At 44.7% G+C, this 15,887-nt stretch overlaps 1 protein-coding gene across 4 annotated transcripts in view; it reads right to left on the bottom strand.

Annotated features, from left to right (window-relative positions):
- Nucleotides 1-1,499: 1,499 nt before the first annotated feature.
- The window catches only part of TPM4 (tropomyosin 4), a 22,202-nt gene continuing 7,814 nt past the window's right edge, over nt 1,500-15,887 (bottom strand). For 2 of the 4 annotated variants that reach the window (XM_008587547.1, XM_008587549.1), the window contains 7 exons: nt 13,153-13,286; nt 10,618-10,735; nt 9,998-10,068; nt 9,022-9,097; nt 7,063-7,125; nt 6,911-6,980; nt 1,500-2,888 (listed from right to left, as the gene is read on the bottom strand). In XM_008587547.1, the coding sequence (XP_008585769.1) occupies nt 2,806-2,888; nt 6,911-6,980; nt 7,063-7,125; nt 9,022-9,097; nt 9,998-10,068; nt 10,618-10,735; nt 13,153-13,286 (615 nt within the window). In that variant the 3' untranslated portion in view covers nt 1,500-2,805. Of the gene's footprint in view, nt 2,889-5,681; nt 5,938-6,910; nt 6,981-7,062; nt 7,126-9,021; nt 9,098-9,997; nt 10,069-10,617; nt 10,736-13,152; nt 13,287-15,887 lie in introns of those variants that run through there. The other 2 variants (XM_008587548.1, XM_008587550.1) reach the window with 1 other exon arrangement.

A 15,887-nucleotide genomic window follows, 5' to 3' on the forward strand; every position in this document is an offset into this window, starting at 1 on the left:
TAGCTTGTTCTGAATTACTTTTATCGATATCCCTGCCATCCCTCCATGTCTGTTTTCTGGACATCTGCCTTTGGATTTGTCAAAGTTACTTCCAACTCAGCATGTTCATAAATGGACTCATCATCTACTCATTAGCTTGTACTGAATTACCTTCTGAGTGAAACATAAATCGTCTTTGACACCTTTCTTTCATCTTTCTAGTCTAAATAGCTCTTGAATCTTGCTCCTCCGTTTCCATTGCCATAGTCATATCATCACATTTCTTCACTGGTTTCCCTGACGATGTTCTCTAACCCGGATTGCACGCTGCAGTGTGCTCATTTGAAAACACTTATCTAATGTCCATCTCTGGTCTCAGCAGGATAAAGTCCAAAATCTTTACCTTAGTGTATGATACCCCTCACAATCTGGTCCCAACCTCACATGTTCCATCCATACTTTATGGGATTGGGAACTCCCCAAGAGCTGGGGCGGGTTGATTTAACAAACATTGAACACTTCTTATGTTAAGTGCTAAGGATGACTAAAACAGTATCCTGAGATTGGATGATAACCCAAGGGGGTGGGGGGAGGGAGAAAACAGACACATAAAGGAAGAACTTAAAAAAAAAAAAGGAAAAAAGGAACTTCAGTTTAGTAAAGGTAGGGCACTTAGAGATTATACTTTCTTCATTGACATTCCCTGTACCTACCATCTAAAAAATCTCAGTGTCAGCTAAATGTTGACTTAATATGAAGGAAATGTTTTAATTGTACTTGATAATAGAAAATTGTTCACATGCTGCATTAAGGCTTTCTTTTCTTTTCGATTCTCTACCTCCCCTCCCCAATAGGCAAATATCAAAGCAATTCAGGTAGTGAAACTGTAGTGATCTTTGATATTCCCTTCTCCATGTTCCCTGCCATTAAGACTACTTCCTTCAAATCACTTTTTACTTATTCCATGACAACCACTCTCCTGGATTATTGAAGCATTTTCTTAAATGGCCTTCCTGCCTGTAGTCTGCCCCCACTCCAGCCCTTCTTGAAAATGAATGCTAACTAGATTTTCCTAATGTTTTGCTTTGTTTACTCATCTTCAGTGGCTCTCCACTACTGACCAAATTGAGTTCAGGCTCTCATCAGTGTGTACCCAGCCTATTTTCCTCCAGCTTTTCTACTTCTGCTTTGCTTAATATGTGCAACACACAGAAAGCTGTGCTTAGGCAGGCCTTGTACTTTCAACACAGACCATCTTCCCTGTTTTTATCTCATCTATTAACATCCTATCATTCACAGCCCGGCTCCAGCAGGACTAGGGACAGCAAATGACAGGAACTTTTGAGTTAATGAGGCCAAGTGCTGTCATCTGTAATCCTTATATCCTGAAGTCATGGTATAAAGCAGATGAATAACATTTGCTAAGTTCTTGGCACAGTGATCTTGCCCTTTCCATCCCATTAACATTCATGGAACTAAAATGCTTCATTTGTCCCCACATATTCTAAAATTCACACAAATTGTGGTTTATGTAAAAATTTATTTGACCAAAATGTAGAAAAAGATACTATTACATATGATACAGTTGCAAGAATCTAAAGAAAAGTGTGGGTTTTATTCAGTTGCACAGTTTGCTAGTGTATCTCCTGGGTAGTGTGATGCTTAATAAATAGGAGTGAAGGGCAGGGGATTCAGGTAAGCTAGAAGCAGGGTGATTTTTCAGTCAGAATTGTAAACTTGAGTTGGCTCCCACACTGTCGGGGAATGTGGAATGTTTCAGCTTTGAGATGTTAACTGAGAAAACACAAATACAGGTATAACAAAGCCAAGATGTGCAGCCCTGTCTACAAAATACTCCATATCCAGTTTAATCAGGTCTTTTATTAACTTGGTCCCGAAGAAGGAATTAAAGTCTTAAATAAGTAAATCTTCAATTTGCCATTCCCTGAAATATAGAGATCAAGTTAGGCCAATTACTTTTTTATCTCTACTTTGCTGCCAGAGAGTCCCCTTCAAAAAATAGAATTCTTTTGCTCAATCTATTGATGGCTAGCAGTCTTTTTGATATTGTTGAACTGAACAGGACTCAACTCACTATATTCCTGCTGAGTGGATGGCCTTAGATCAGGGCAGACAAAGATGGGTCAGTACTGGAATAATACACTTGCTCCTCAAAGAACAAGTTTCGGATGAAAAATATGTAGAAGAGCATCAAGGATTTATCCAAAAAATATCTGGGTAATTATTATAACTATTTCCCAAGCATCCTCATGCTGACTGCTCAGAGGATGTTTGTTCTGTGTAGTGGAATGTGGAGAAGGGCCAGGATGATCAGATTAATCTGTAGTTTATAACACCAAAATAGCCACCCCCCCACCTGTTTTTTTGCTGTGGATGGAAAATCCCCACCCATTTTAACGTGATGGTCCCTAGCTTCCTGTAGTTTGACCAACAGTGACCCAGAAGGTTATATTCTTCAGTGTTTTTAAAATGGTCCATGACTAGGTGGGGTTGATTATTCTCTTAGGAACCAAATGCCCTCAGTCTTAAGACATTATGCTCAATATGAAATACCCTGCCTACCTTAGGAATAAATGCAACTTAAAAATTAAAAATAGAGCTGAAAAGCTGGTGTCATTTGAAAAAAAGGAAGGAATTAGACTTAACTGGTGCTCAAAGCTTCTCTGATATAAAATATTTGGTCATGTATTCATAATTTGCTTGACATTTCCAGTAAAGCGAAGACACAATAATAAAAGAAACTTCTTAGAAGAGAAAGACACGGAGCTCTGGAGTTTCTGTTGGAACAAGACTCTTCTGTTTGGGTTATATACAGTTAAGTTCATTTAGTGTCTGGTCCAGTGTCTGATGTAAGCCCACATTCTCTTCTTTGGCCTGGGCAAGTTTTTCTGGTGAAGATTAAGAGTAGGAGGAAAAATAAATTAATAAGCATCTTTGTTAAAGGAAAAAAAAAAGTTTCTTACCCTCAAATAGACAGAGTGAAAGTCATAGCGGAGAACACACTTTGCATTTTGATTACAGAACACCATGGAATAATAGGGATCAAAGCACCATATTTGGGAGTCAGGGTTGCAAGATAAAATAGAGTGCCCATCAAATTGAATTTCAAATAAACCACAGATAATTTAGTACAAGTATATCCCAAATGTTGCACAAGATATGCCAAAAAAAGTTATTCATTGCCTATTTGAAATTCAGGTTTATCTTAGTGTCCTGCATTTTTATTTGTTAAATGTGGCAACCCTAGAGTCAGAACAACTGGATTTAAGCCCCAGTTGTACCAGTGATCTAAGCCATTTAAACTTTCTAGGTCTGTTTCCCCATCTGTCAAATGGGGATAGCAATACCAATATGTGGTATGGGGGTTATTATGAGGAACAAAAGAGAAATGTTACAAAACCTATGAAATGCTACATAGACATAAGATTTTAACTCTAGATATGAGTGACTTAATACATTTCCCCCCTAGTGCCAGTTAATTACTTCCTGCGCTTTGGTAGGAAAATATAATCCTGTAACCCATCTTTCCTTTGGAGCTTTTGTTTAAATTCCAGGCATAATTGTGTTGTTGTGTCCGTGTATCCAGAGCATTGGAGTCAAACCCGAGGTAAATGCAACATGACTGAAATTTAAGCCAGATCACAGGCATGTTAAGTAACTGAGCTGAAGAAACAAGTCAGAAAAAAAAAAAAAAGAAAGATGCCATTTAGAGCTATGCATGACAGAGCATGATAGAGAACTGGTTTGCAATGAATGATAGCTGATAAGGGACCAGGCCAAGACTCATTAAAATACTGGAGGAAAGCAAAATGCCTCGCCAAATGTGATATGATCAGCCTAGAAATTTTCAGAAAGAAAAAAAAAAAGCAGAATAGGGGAGCTCTTCTGCTACAACTATTGAACCTTTCATTTGACAAGGCACTTAAAAAAAAAAAAGACTATGACCTGGGAGGATTCCATTGAGACGTAACAGTGACCTGGGCCTATCCAGTCTGGATGAACAGATGTTAACTGAATGCCAGCTATGTATGAGCCAGTTTCTCTATTATCTCATTTAATCCTAACAATAACTGAGATATCACATTTATTCTGCAGAAAAGCTAAGCAGTTTGTTCAAGGTTGCACAACTGAAGTGGTAGAGCAGGTCTCTTGATGACCAATCCTGACCTCCCTTCATCACCTGGATTCCCTGTCATCTTTTTTGTTATTCTAAGATAAAATAACTTTCCCTTAAAGTGTTAATTGCCCTTGAGAATTGTGACAATACCCATAGACTATCAACAGGTAGTAGCAGAACTCCATAGCACGAATCTCTGTAAATGAACTTCCACCTAGGTGCTTAGTTAGGAAGAATAACTGGATAGGCAGGGCTGCATAGTTATTTCAAAGGGTGGAGGCTACAAATGTCTGGAAAAACCCTGGGAACAAATATGCAGAGAGAGCACACAAAAAACACCTCCCTACACAGCTGTAATCTTTCCAAGGGCATATGTGTGGTATTATGTGAGGGGAACAGTTTATGCAAAAGTTCAGGGTGGATGGCAGTTAGGAACAGGGAGGGGTTGGGGGTGGAAGGGTGTGGATAGTTTAGGGGAGATGTATTTTGGAGGAATGACTATAAAGAAGAATTGGGACAGAGGTTCCCAGCTGAATGAAAAAATAGGGAGACCAAGCTATATTGACCAAAAATTGATGATCTAATTGGAGATTTTTTCTTTTTTGATGGCTGCTGGCTGGTATGGGGACCTGAACCTTAATTGGAGATTTTTCATGCCCTTTTCAGGTTCAAAGGGTTATCTGAAAGATGTGTTGACATCAAAATGCCAGTGTCAAAATTTGAGGTGGTGGTGGGATACAAGGGAGAACTAGATAGATTGAAATCTGGATTATCTTGGAAAAAAATCTGAGTTTTTGGTTACTATAAGCATGAGCTTTTAACACCCATAGGCCGACTCTACAAGTTGTTACTAAACCAAAGCAAAGGGTCCTGGTTATTGTTGGTCCTTGTTAAGTATGAGAGGAGGTAGATGTTAGTGTCTCAGGCAACTTTTGTTTGGAACTTGGAAAACAGTCACCTCGCTTATTTTTCTTTGACATCACAGCAGTTTCCATTCCCTTTCCATCTTATAGTCAGTGTTCTAAGGGCAGAGCGTGGAGGTGAACTTCCTCCCAGGACTGAGAGCTGGATGAATGTTCCATGAACACTGAAGACATGGGGAACCCCAGGCACTATTCTCAAAGTCTAATACAGACAGACCAAATAAGAAAAGAGAGAGACCAAAATGCCATTGCCGCTATTTGAATTCATAGCTCACGCACCATTCAAGGATAATCTCATTTTAGACACAGGCCTGCTGGTTTTTTCAGATTTTGCTGACTCTACTGAGCTGCCTAAGAGATTTATAGGGATGAATCTTCATTCAAAACAATTTTATTTAAGGAAAAACTATTGGCATGCAGATGCAGTTGGCTAATGCTGTATTTGAGAGCACATGCCAAGTTGGCTTCTGTTTTCACATCTTTAGAAAAGAATCATGTGGGCATAATTTTCTTTTTGTAATGCACTCTTCGTTTGTGAGAGAAGGCTAATCGCCCACTTTCTGTTTTTGCCACGGTTAACGGCACACAGCTATGGCTCAAAAGCGGCAAGTGGAGAAAATGAAAAGGAGAGGGCAAGAAGATAAGGATTGCCTGTCTTTATTTCAGTCAGAGTCACAGACACATCAGAAGAAGGCTTGAAAGATCAAACCAGGAGGCAGGGAACTGGAGGTCCTAGGAGCACACAGGAGTGTAAGCACCACAGTCAGAAGGCAGATTTCAGTACTGCTAGGACAGAGGGCGGCACCCCAACTGCCTCTCAGAGAGAGGTCATGTTGAGAGCATGGTCCAGCTCCTCACTGATGGCTTTGTACTTGAGCTTCTGAGCATATAGCTCATCTAGAGGGTGGAGGTCCCCAGGGAGAGTTTTCAGAAGATGAAGTACAGGGGACAGAACACAAGAGGTCAGAATGGAGTGCCACAGATGAGTAATGAGAGGAAGAAAAAAGTGAGAAAACAAAGCATAAACTAGGAGAAAGTTGTGTCCTGTGTAAAACAAATGAAAAAACAAAAGGTCTATGGAGTGATTTATAAATGGTTTGAGCTTCTGCAAGGGATTAGTCATAATGAACCTTTAAAAGAGTGGTGACTAGAAATGGACAGAGCTTCTTCCTACCAACCCCTGCTCACAGGTTATTTCTGACTTCTAATGTCACCCAGTCCAAAGGTTACACTTTGGAATGGAGCATTTTCCTTTATATGGAAACCTCACTTCCCAAACCAAACACTGGGACACATGCTCTGAAGAATGAGTTTTGTCTCCTTTCTGGTTGAGACAGGCAATTTGGGAAATTTCATTTGAACCCCAAGATTCTGGAGTTTGGGGGCCATATCATGAAGAACATGGGATGGAATTTTAAAAATTGGAACTCTTCAAGAAATTCTGGGATATATAAGCACCAGATTTGTAGACTACATTCTCTGTATTTCCAGGATGTGATAAGCTTTGAGTTTTCTGGGAGAGAGCTTCTGTAAAAATGCAAGGCATTTAAAAAAAATGCAAGGCATCTCTCAGAAATGAGCAAGTTGAAGGAAATTCTAAAGACTTTTTTTTAACACCAGAGAGCCATATATGGTACTCTATACTCACATGCGGAACTAATTAAGGAGAGATATTTTACTTCCTGAGAATAGGAACTCAAATCTGAAGTTGATTACACTATCCCGTTCCAGTGCTTCCAGATGTGACATCACTCTGCACTTTACTTGGTGAACAAAGCCCACATCAACCTCTCCACAGACTTCCCCAACTGTCTGTAGGATGTGTCAAGAAGTGGGACACTCAGCAAACATTTAGATGGTAATTTCATACCTTCCAGGTCATCAATTGTCTTTTCCAGTTTTGCAACTGTTCTCTCTGCAAATTCAGCACGGGTTTCAGCCTAGAGAAGAAAGGAATTGCTATCATTGCTTTAAGAACAGAACGAGGAGAAACCTGAACTATCTGGGTGCGATCACACTCACCTCTTTCAGTTTGTCAGACAGAAGTTTAATTTCTTCTTCATATTTATCCTCCTTTTCAGAATACTGTGAGAGAAACCAAAACACTGCTTTAAAAAAAGAAAAAACAAACATAAAGGAACGTAGTTTCCCTGTTCCTTGGAGAATAGTGTGTGCACGAAGCACTATAAACATGCCTCAGAAGCAGAGGTAGGCACCTTTCCAGGTAGAAGAAATGTGGGCAAAATATAGAGAATCTGTGGGAGAGCCCTCTAAGATGGTACTGATCTGAAGGCCAGAGCTGATAACTTGATAAAAAGTATGATAAAAGTACGATGAAGATGGGAGAGGTAAATGAATGAAATACATGCTACTTGACACCCTTCATAGAAGTTGGCCAATTTTACAGATGATGAGAGTTGCAGCAAGGTTAAATTATTTGTCTTGGGTCACATGGCTGTTGAGTGATAAAGCCATGACTGGAGCCTGACTCTGGAATTTGTACTCTCGGCCATCACCATGTGCTGCAGCCTTTTTCAACCTCCTTGGTGACACCTTTCCCAACTTTCCAAGGTCCCTCTGTTGTACTCCCAAAGCACTCTTCCACTAGACTAGACTGAGCTCTTCAAGAGCAAAAGCCATATTATTGTTGTAACACCTATCCCTTTGGCTTAGGGCAGCATTTGACATGCACACATGGATGGCATTTATTCATTACAAATCCTAGTATCAGACATATGCCAGAAACAATGCTAGTACTAGGGATACAGCTCTGAGCAAGACAGGTATGGTCCCTGTCCTTAAAACTTACAATCTAGCAGGAAGGCATACAATTAATGGGGTAATTATAATAAGTGTAATAAACCATAATGATAGGCAAAGAAGTAGATGGGGCTACACAGCAGAGAAACCCCTAACCTAGATGAGAAATCAGGGAAAAGCCTCTCAGAAGAAGTCATGATTGGGCAGAGGCCTAAAGGAACAGTGGTTTATTAAGTAAAGAGAAAAGGGAAAGCCATCCCAGGCTGAGTGAACCGCGGGTTCAAAGACCAAGAGGTGACGGGAGAATATGGAATGTTTGTGAAACCTAAGTTCAGTTCAACTGGAGGGAAGTAAGAGAGAGTGAGGAGATAAGAATGGGGAATTTAGCAAGCTGTGCAACAGAAGAGTGTGTATATTGCTCCTAATGTGGTTCTGCCCTTTAGTGACTGCTTTGGGTACTGTTTCAACCTAGAAAGCCCAATTTCCACCTCTGATAGCTACTGCTTGACCTCTGAGAAGCTATTTCTGTAGGAACCAGGGGATTCAGGTGAGAGTGAGGCTCAGCATTTATACAATTGTGCTCAGATCTCCCTTGGAGGAGCCTTGTATGCAAGCAAGTACTTCCAAAAGTTCATGGAAAGAACCATATCATCTTTTAATTCTATTGTTCCATGAACTTTCTGAAGTGTCCTCTTATTCCACCTCCATCCTTATATGAGGTGGAGATAAAAGACGGTGCTGGGCCGGCCTGGTGGCGCACTGCTACAGTGCCCCACTTGGGAGCGCGGTGGCGCTCCCGCAGAGGGTTCGGATCCCACATACAGACCGGTTCCCGCTCAGTGGCTGAGCAAGGTGCGGGCGCAACACCGAGGGTTGCGATCCCGTTGCCGGTCCCGGTCCAGTACGGGCGCGACACTGAGGGTTGCGGTCCGTTGCCGGACATGAAAAAAAAAAAAAAAAGACAAAAAAGATGGTGCTAAGACTCCTTGGAAGAGGATCCAAGAGCCTGTGTGAGAAATCCAGCCACTGGATAGCTCTTTTTGTAGGGACAAAACCCCTGACTGCTGGGCACCAAAGCTACTGTCACTTTTAATAAACAAAAGTCACATTCCCGACACCCTGGCACACCCCCATGTACCTGGTGTCACACCCCCATGTACCTCTTGGGGAGAAAAGAACAAAGTCAGGCAGGCCACCCTTCAAGTCAAGCCAACCACCAACCTTTTCAGATGCAGCCTCGAGCGATTTCAGATTGTTGGTGACATTCTTAAGTTCTTCTTCCAGGTCACCACATTTTCTGCATGAAGATAAAGGATTTTTGTGTCTCATCCTGCCTTACAGCAGGCAATCCCCCTGAAAGAATTTTGCAAAAGGAGAAACCTGTGCTGCCCGGGGGCCCCCAGAAGGAATGTGGGGAAAAATGTTCATGGATTTTTCTGAGACGAAATGCTGTGTACTTATCCAAGCCCTGTCATACCAGGCAGAGGCGAGGCAGGCCAGGCCAAGGAATATTTGTAAGGTTTGTAAAGCACTCCTGGGCTTCCGCCAAGGGTGAGGCAACAGGGACTTGTGAAATCTGTGATTGATGAGGCAGACTCCGGAAGGTGTAGGAATGAGATTGAGGGCAAGAGGCTGGGAGACAACAACCAGAGTTTACACCAGATACTCCAGGAAGCAAGCTTGGAGTGGGTTTGTGAAACTAGATCTCTCAGCACTGTAGGTTACTCTGTGGAGCTGGACTCCTCATCCAAGGCCAAAAGGAGAGGCTTTTGGTTTTTTGGAGATTGTGGGATTCTGATCAACTTCTCACCTTCCCCCCCCCCGGAATATGTTACAGCCAAACAATGACATCAGGAGCAAAGCATTTAAACACTGATGGGACAGCCTGCCTTCCACAGGTCAGTGTTCTGTTAAGAAGGCATAGCATCCTGAGACATCCTCTCTGGGAAAATGGGACTTCTGGACTTCTCTGCTACCACCTATTTCCCAATATCTTTTTGGGAATAGTCAACACACAGGCAACACATTTCAGGGCAGTAAGAACATACAGTGGCCATCTCTCTTTGTCAGCCATGGAAACAAAGAAGAAGAACTGAGCAGAGGCCCCAGCCGGAGTCAATTCCCAGCACGCCCAAGTCCCTCCTGCTCCACCCCAGGAGCTGAGCTGAGCCCTGCTCAGTCCTGTTCTGCCACTCACAGTTCAGACACCTCCGCACGCTCCTCTGCCCTTTCCAGCTCGCCCTCCAGGACAACCAACTTACGAGCTACCTGCAGAGACAGAAAGGCCTGACTGAGACTGGTCCCCATGCCAGGCGTGTCTGGTAGAATGCCCTCCCCAAGCAGAGAGCAATGCCCAACCCAAAGCATCTGTAATGAGGGGCTTTCTGTTGGTTCTTCAACTCAAATAGTCCTGGAGGCTGGAGGAAATCTAAATTCTCTCTTGCAGGCCGCAGGAGTGAAACAGACAAGGGGAAGGAAGAGCTGAGCCATGGAGGCAGGCAAAAGAGGGACTGAGCTCTCATGGTGTGAAGAGCCAGTGCTGGGCACCACATCCTCAATTTTTGCCAAACTGTGTCGAAACACCCAGCTGTAGGGCAAAAGTGACTTGATCATTTGGTTTCCCCACCAAGTTAGACAAGTGCCCCCAGGACTCTGGTATCGTGGTTTCCTGGTCAAGTGGCTATCACTGGAAAAACAGACGTGCACACAGAAGGACAGATGACCTAACTGAGGGCTTTAGGCAGCCCCAGGGCTTTCCCTATCAGCAGGTCCATTTCTTCCCACTTCCTGCTGCTGCCATCTGCCAGCCCCACTCACCTCCTCATACTTGCGGTCAGCCTCCTCAGCAATGTGCTTGGCCTCTTTGAGCTGCATCTCCTGAATCTCCATCTTCTCCTCATCTTTCATGGCCCGGTTTTCTATCACCTTCATTCCTCTGCAAGGAGTGATTTTGTCATTACCGCCACTCATACACCTCCACCCACTGCTCATCTAGACATGTCTCTTAATCTTCTGAGCACCACTGTGGTCAAGCTCACATTCACTTCATCTTTCCTGATTGCCAGGCTCTGTTCTAAGTGCCTTCACCTTCACAGCTGCCCTGTGAAGTAGGTACATTATCCTATTTTATGGATGAAGAAACCAAGGCATACAGAGAGGCGAAGTAACTTGCTCAAGGCTATGGAGCTAGTAAGTGGCAGAGCTGACCCTCAAACCCTGCTGGTCTGGCTCCAGAGTCTGTGCTCCCATTCTCTACTCCTCTGAATAACTAGTAACAAGGCATACTTGTAAGCCAGCAGTTACCACCATGTCATCACAGGTCTGTGCTGGCTGTCTGTGGGAATGCTGAGCAGCAGCAGTGAGTTCTGCTGTGGTGAGGATTGGATCACAAAAGGCTTTCCAGAAGAGGTGACATTTAGGCTAGGCATCCAAGGGTAAGAAGAGAGTCCACGAGTGAATAGGGAGGGAAAATGTGAGGTGAGGGAGAGCTGTACAAGAAAGCCCCAGAAGAATGAAAGAACACTTCCATTTGAGAACTGGCAGGGAGGTCAGGGTGGCTGGACCATGGGCTTGGTGCTTTGATGACATGCTAAGGGGTTTATGCTGAGGGGCCAGGGAACCACTGGAGGGCTTCAAAACTGGAAGTGAGTGGAAACCAGAATGATGGATGGACTGAGTGGGAAGGCCAGATGAGAAGCAGATACCAACCAGGAGAGTGATGGGGAGGGCCCGAACTCAACTAGATACATCCAATTTGGAAAGGATGGTGTCCTGGGGACAGTTGGAGCTTTGCTACAACTCAGCTGGCCATGAAATGAGCTTGCTCTGGTCTGCACTGCTTGGAGTGAACTAAATAGGATCAGAGACCTCCAAAGAGGCCAAACCTGGGATAACGTATCACTGATGTGTGTTGTTCCCTCCCAGAGCAGAGGGCCATATACTTCTTGCTGTGCAATAAATACCTGCATGTGGGCTGTCACTAGCATTCTCAGCTAACTGTCAAACCCCTCCAGACCTGTGCAAGGCCTTAACCTCAGCATGTGAACAAGCTAGGGGGGAATGCTTCTTGTTGGAAAAGCCTCTGTGGTACTCAGGAGATCCAAGTGACTTGCCCAAGTCCATGTAGTAAGTGGCAATGGAAGGACTTGAATCTAGATCCTCCAGCTCCAAGTGTAGAATTCTCTCTACTGAACACAGCAGTGTCCAGCAAGGGTGTCACCAAAGGCCTCTGGTGAAATGATGCGAACAAGTGAGTGGCCTTCCGAGGCTCTCTCAGTTTGTCATTGGAGGCCCTTGAAGTGAGACATCTGGCCAGTCTGGTCTATGAACATGGGCAGCAGCTAATCCAGGCACCAGGCACAGCCATGAGCTCCTCATGACTGGTCCTTCACAATTCCCCATGGCTGCCTTGAGCTGCCACCTCTCTCTCTATTAAGTGGCTGAAGCAGAGCCTGCACTGGTGTTCGTTCCCTCTACCCTGGCTGCTCCACTCCATGGGAAGAAATTTCCCACCTTGGCAACTTGCAGTCTCCAAGATTCCCTAGACTTGGAGAACAATCAGAAATGAACTCTTTGGGGTTTATACTGGAAAACCATATTGGACAGGTCAAGTGATTACTTCAGTATGACTGTGTGGCAGACGCACAATGAACCGGTCCTCACCATTGCCACACAAGGAACCCATTTACCACCACATAGAGGCCGCTGCTTCTGTGAACTACACAATCTACCTACAGTCTTCCAGAGCCTGTGCCAAGGCGTGCCACAGAATGATCCTGCACCCGAGGACAAAGCACCCTGCTGGAGGCCTGAACCCAGCACACATAGCAAGGGGGTGAAGAACTCCATCAGCGAAAGTAGACTGATAGTGCTGGTTTGTGCATGTCCCTGAAATGCAGTTGTTACCATCCAAGAGCCTAAAGCCTCCCCCACAGCACCATTAATCATCTTTGCACATGGCCCATTCCAAGTTTTCATGTCCGCTTTTGTCACATTACCCTGAAAACTTATGTCTCAAGAACACCCATGAGAGGCATCATGGCTTTCAGACAAAAGATGTGAAATAGTGCTTTGCAAACCAACCACCTCTGGCAGTCACATTCACAGTCTTACATCTGCCAATTTTTTCTCCTTCCTCTGCCTGTTGGAGGTTTTTCTTCATGGCTACCGCAGTGATAGACATCTCTACACAGAGCATTGGTTCACAAAGCACTGTCCTGCATTTAGATGTACGTGGACATGCGCACATCTGTGTGATCTCGTTTACTTTCACTCCGGCTCTGAGGGGGCAGCAGTACGATCCCCATTTTCCAGAAGCAAACACCGATGCCACCAGCTTCAAAGCATCTTTACCTCTCACTCTCATCTGCAGCCTTTTCCGCCTCCTCCAGCTTCTGCAGGGCTGTGGCTAGTCGCTCTTGAGCCCTGTCCAACTCCTCCTCAACGAGCTGGATGCGTCGATTGAGAGCTGCCACATCACCTTCGGCCTGGGGAGGTCAGAAGTGCAGTCAGATTAAAAAGTTAACAGGCCAGCCAGCAGCAGGAATCCCTGTTGTGTCCTTCCCTCAGCTAACACAGTCCCTCCACCAAAGCCAGCCAGGAATTGAGGCTGTGAGGAATTCACACTTTCTTGTCTGGAGAACATAAAATTTCAGTACAATCTTCCCTGAAAATGTCAGGGAACATCTACTCGGTGACAAGAGGTGTGTGTCCCAGTACAGGATTGGTGGTGGTGGTGGGGTTTGAGTCAACATGGAGGACAGACAAGCATACCACGTGCTCTGAGACGACAGCGCTGGCCTCCCCAGCAACTCATAATAGACCTAATGTCTTATCCTAATGAGGATAAGATCTAGTGTGGGCTCTTCCTTGAAAAAGACAAACAGTGGTAGCTTGTTCCAGGGCTCCTAGAGAGCAAGGCCACCTGTGACCCGGCTCATCCTGTCTCTTAGGTCTGCTCCCACTCACCTGAATGGCAAGATAAATGCAAGAATATGGAGGCCTCAGTTAAACGTTGGCCATACAGTTAGCAAGGTGTGGGGGCAGCCCAATCGGAACACCATCCTTAACTAAGTCTGGCCGAGAGACGATGGGACAGAAAGGTATTAGAAAGGAAAGAAAACCTGGTTACATGCATGGAAGGGATGTCTGGAGAGTGTCACTAGCTTTTCAAGGCATTTTCACCTTCAAGGAAGGAAGTACAGTACAGTGCATAAAAGCAGGAACTCTGGGGTCAAAAAGTGCTTGGTGAGAAACCCAGCTTTGCCATTCATAGCCATGTGGCGTTGGGCAGGTTGCTTCACCTCTCTGAGCCTCTCTATCCCAAAGCCTGATTACTTGTAGTTAAAGGGTGTAGCACTGCATGCCCCAGGCAGGTGGGGAGTCCCACAGAAGGGTAGCTCTTACTACCATGGTTTTATCTCGTTTACTTCTCACATGTCTCACCCATTTTACAGATGAGGAAACTGAGGGGCCCAGCCAGGTGAAATGGTTTTGTTCAGCGACTCAGAGCTGGTAAACTCTTGAGCCCCACCCGAGGGCTCTTCCTGTTTTGAACCTGCTTTCTGAGTCTTGTGGGGGCTTCGAGGCCAGACAAGTTACCCAGGGATGCCCACGCTTAGGAAGGAACATTGAGAGTTGGTCAAATGGGGCTCGACCAAGGGGAGGCATGAAGATGCAGGTGGATCCACACCAGGTTCTTCCTATTAGGACAAATAAGGAATCTCTGAATTGGGGAAAGCTACAAAAACTGGGGAAAATCACTCCTTCCCCTGCTCCCTGAGTTTATACAGCAAAAAAAAGGAGGCTGGAGTGGCTGAAAAACACAGAGAATCAGGAAGTGTTATCTGCCCCAGAGTCCTAGAGGCAGACAGAGGGGAGACTCCCACAGGTTTTTGATCTCAGCATCCTTTGAAACTACTGATGAACCCTTTTAAGAAATGTCACCCAGTCCTTCCAATGAATAGGTGCCTCTTTTCAGTGGCATGAATCTTAACTCCTCCTAACACCTTCAGCAACTGGGGCAGGAACTTTTTCCTTGATAATCACAAAACCGCAACCAAGACCACTACCTAATTCCAGAACATTTTCATCACCCCAAAAGGGAATTTATTTTTAAGATTATACAGAGGTGCTTGGATTCATCAGTTGTCTTTTAAAAAAAAAGAAGTGAGCAGCCCTTATGTGGGATATTTTGAATCCTGACAACCATGCTATTGGCAGATTTTCAACCAACTGGAATCAAAAGAGCTCTGAGATATACACATATATATGTATATACATACATATATATGTATTTTTGAAAAACTGCTAGTCACTGCTAGTCATTGTGGGCTCCTCCTCTTCCTGCAATCAAAGCCTTCCACACGCTACAAAGGATTTCCCTTATAAGGTAAAAGAGGCTTGCTAGATACATGTGGCAAAGGAACAGGAAGATGTCGGTTAATCACACAAAAATCTAAATGAAACCAGCTGTCGGAGGCAGGCCCAGAAGTCTGCCACACGATGGCTCCTGGCTTTCTCTACAAGAGATTGAGAGTTTTTTTCCCCCTCTGGTCTCAGTTCCTTTCGCCTGGAACCACCTTCAGGCTTTCCCTCTCCTGACCAAGAGAAGCATGCTTTGTAAAGTGAACTTTTTAAGAAGTCTTAAACTTTCTAAAAACATCTTCCTTCCCAAATGGGCTGTCCCACTCCTAAGTCTTGGCTCGTGGCTGAGGGCCATTTTGAAGCAGAAGTAATCGTCCTCCAGCGAGATGACTTGGGATGAGATCAGAGAGAGGGTTACAACCATTCCGTGTGTGAGAGGCCAGACCAGCTACTGTTGGAGGCTTACACCGGGTTTCTAATGCCTCTTCACGCCAAAGCAGCCCTTACAGGATTAAACGCTTCAGCCAAACTGTCTTGGGAGGAGAGCAGCCCTAGCCTGGGCTCTTCCCAAACCTGTCAATAACGCGGACACCGCCACCTCCATCTGCCGGGGCATCTTTTCCACTTCTGGAGACCCCATCCTGAGTCCCAACACTCTAGCTGTCAGGGTCCCTGGGCTTCCACCTCCATCACGCCCCCCCCCCCCCCCCCCCCCCCCCCCC

The sequence above is a fragment of the Galeopterus variegatus genome, unplaced genomic scaffold (genome assembly GCF_000696425.1).
Source record: "Galeopterus variegatus unplaced genomic scaffold, G_variegatus-3.0.2 Scaffold4422, whole genome shotgun sequence".
In the NCBI taxonomy this organism is placed as follows: Eukaryota; Metazoa; Chordata; class Mammalia; order Dermoptera; family Cynocephalidae; genus Galeopterus; species Galeopterus variegatus.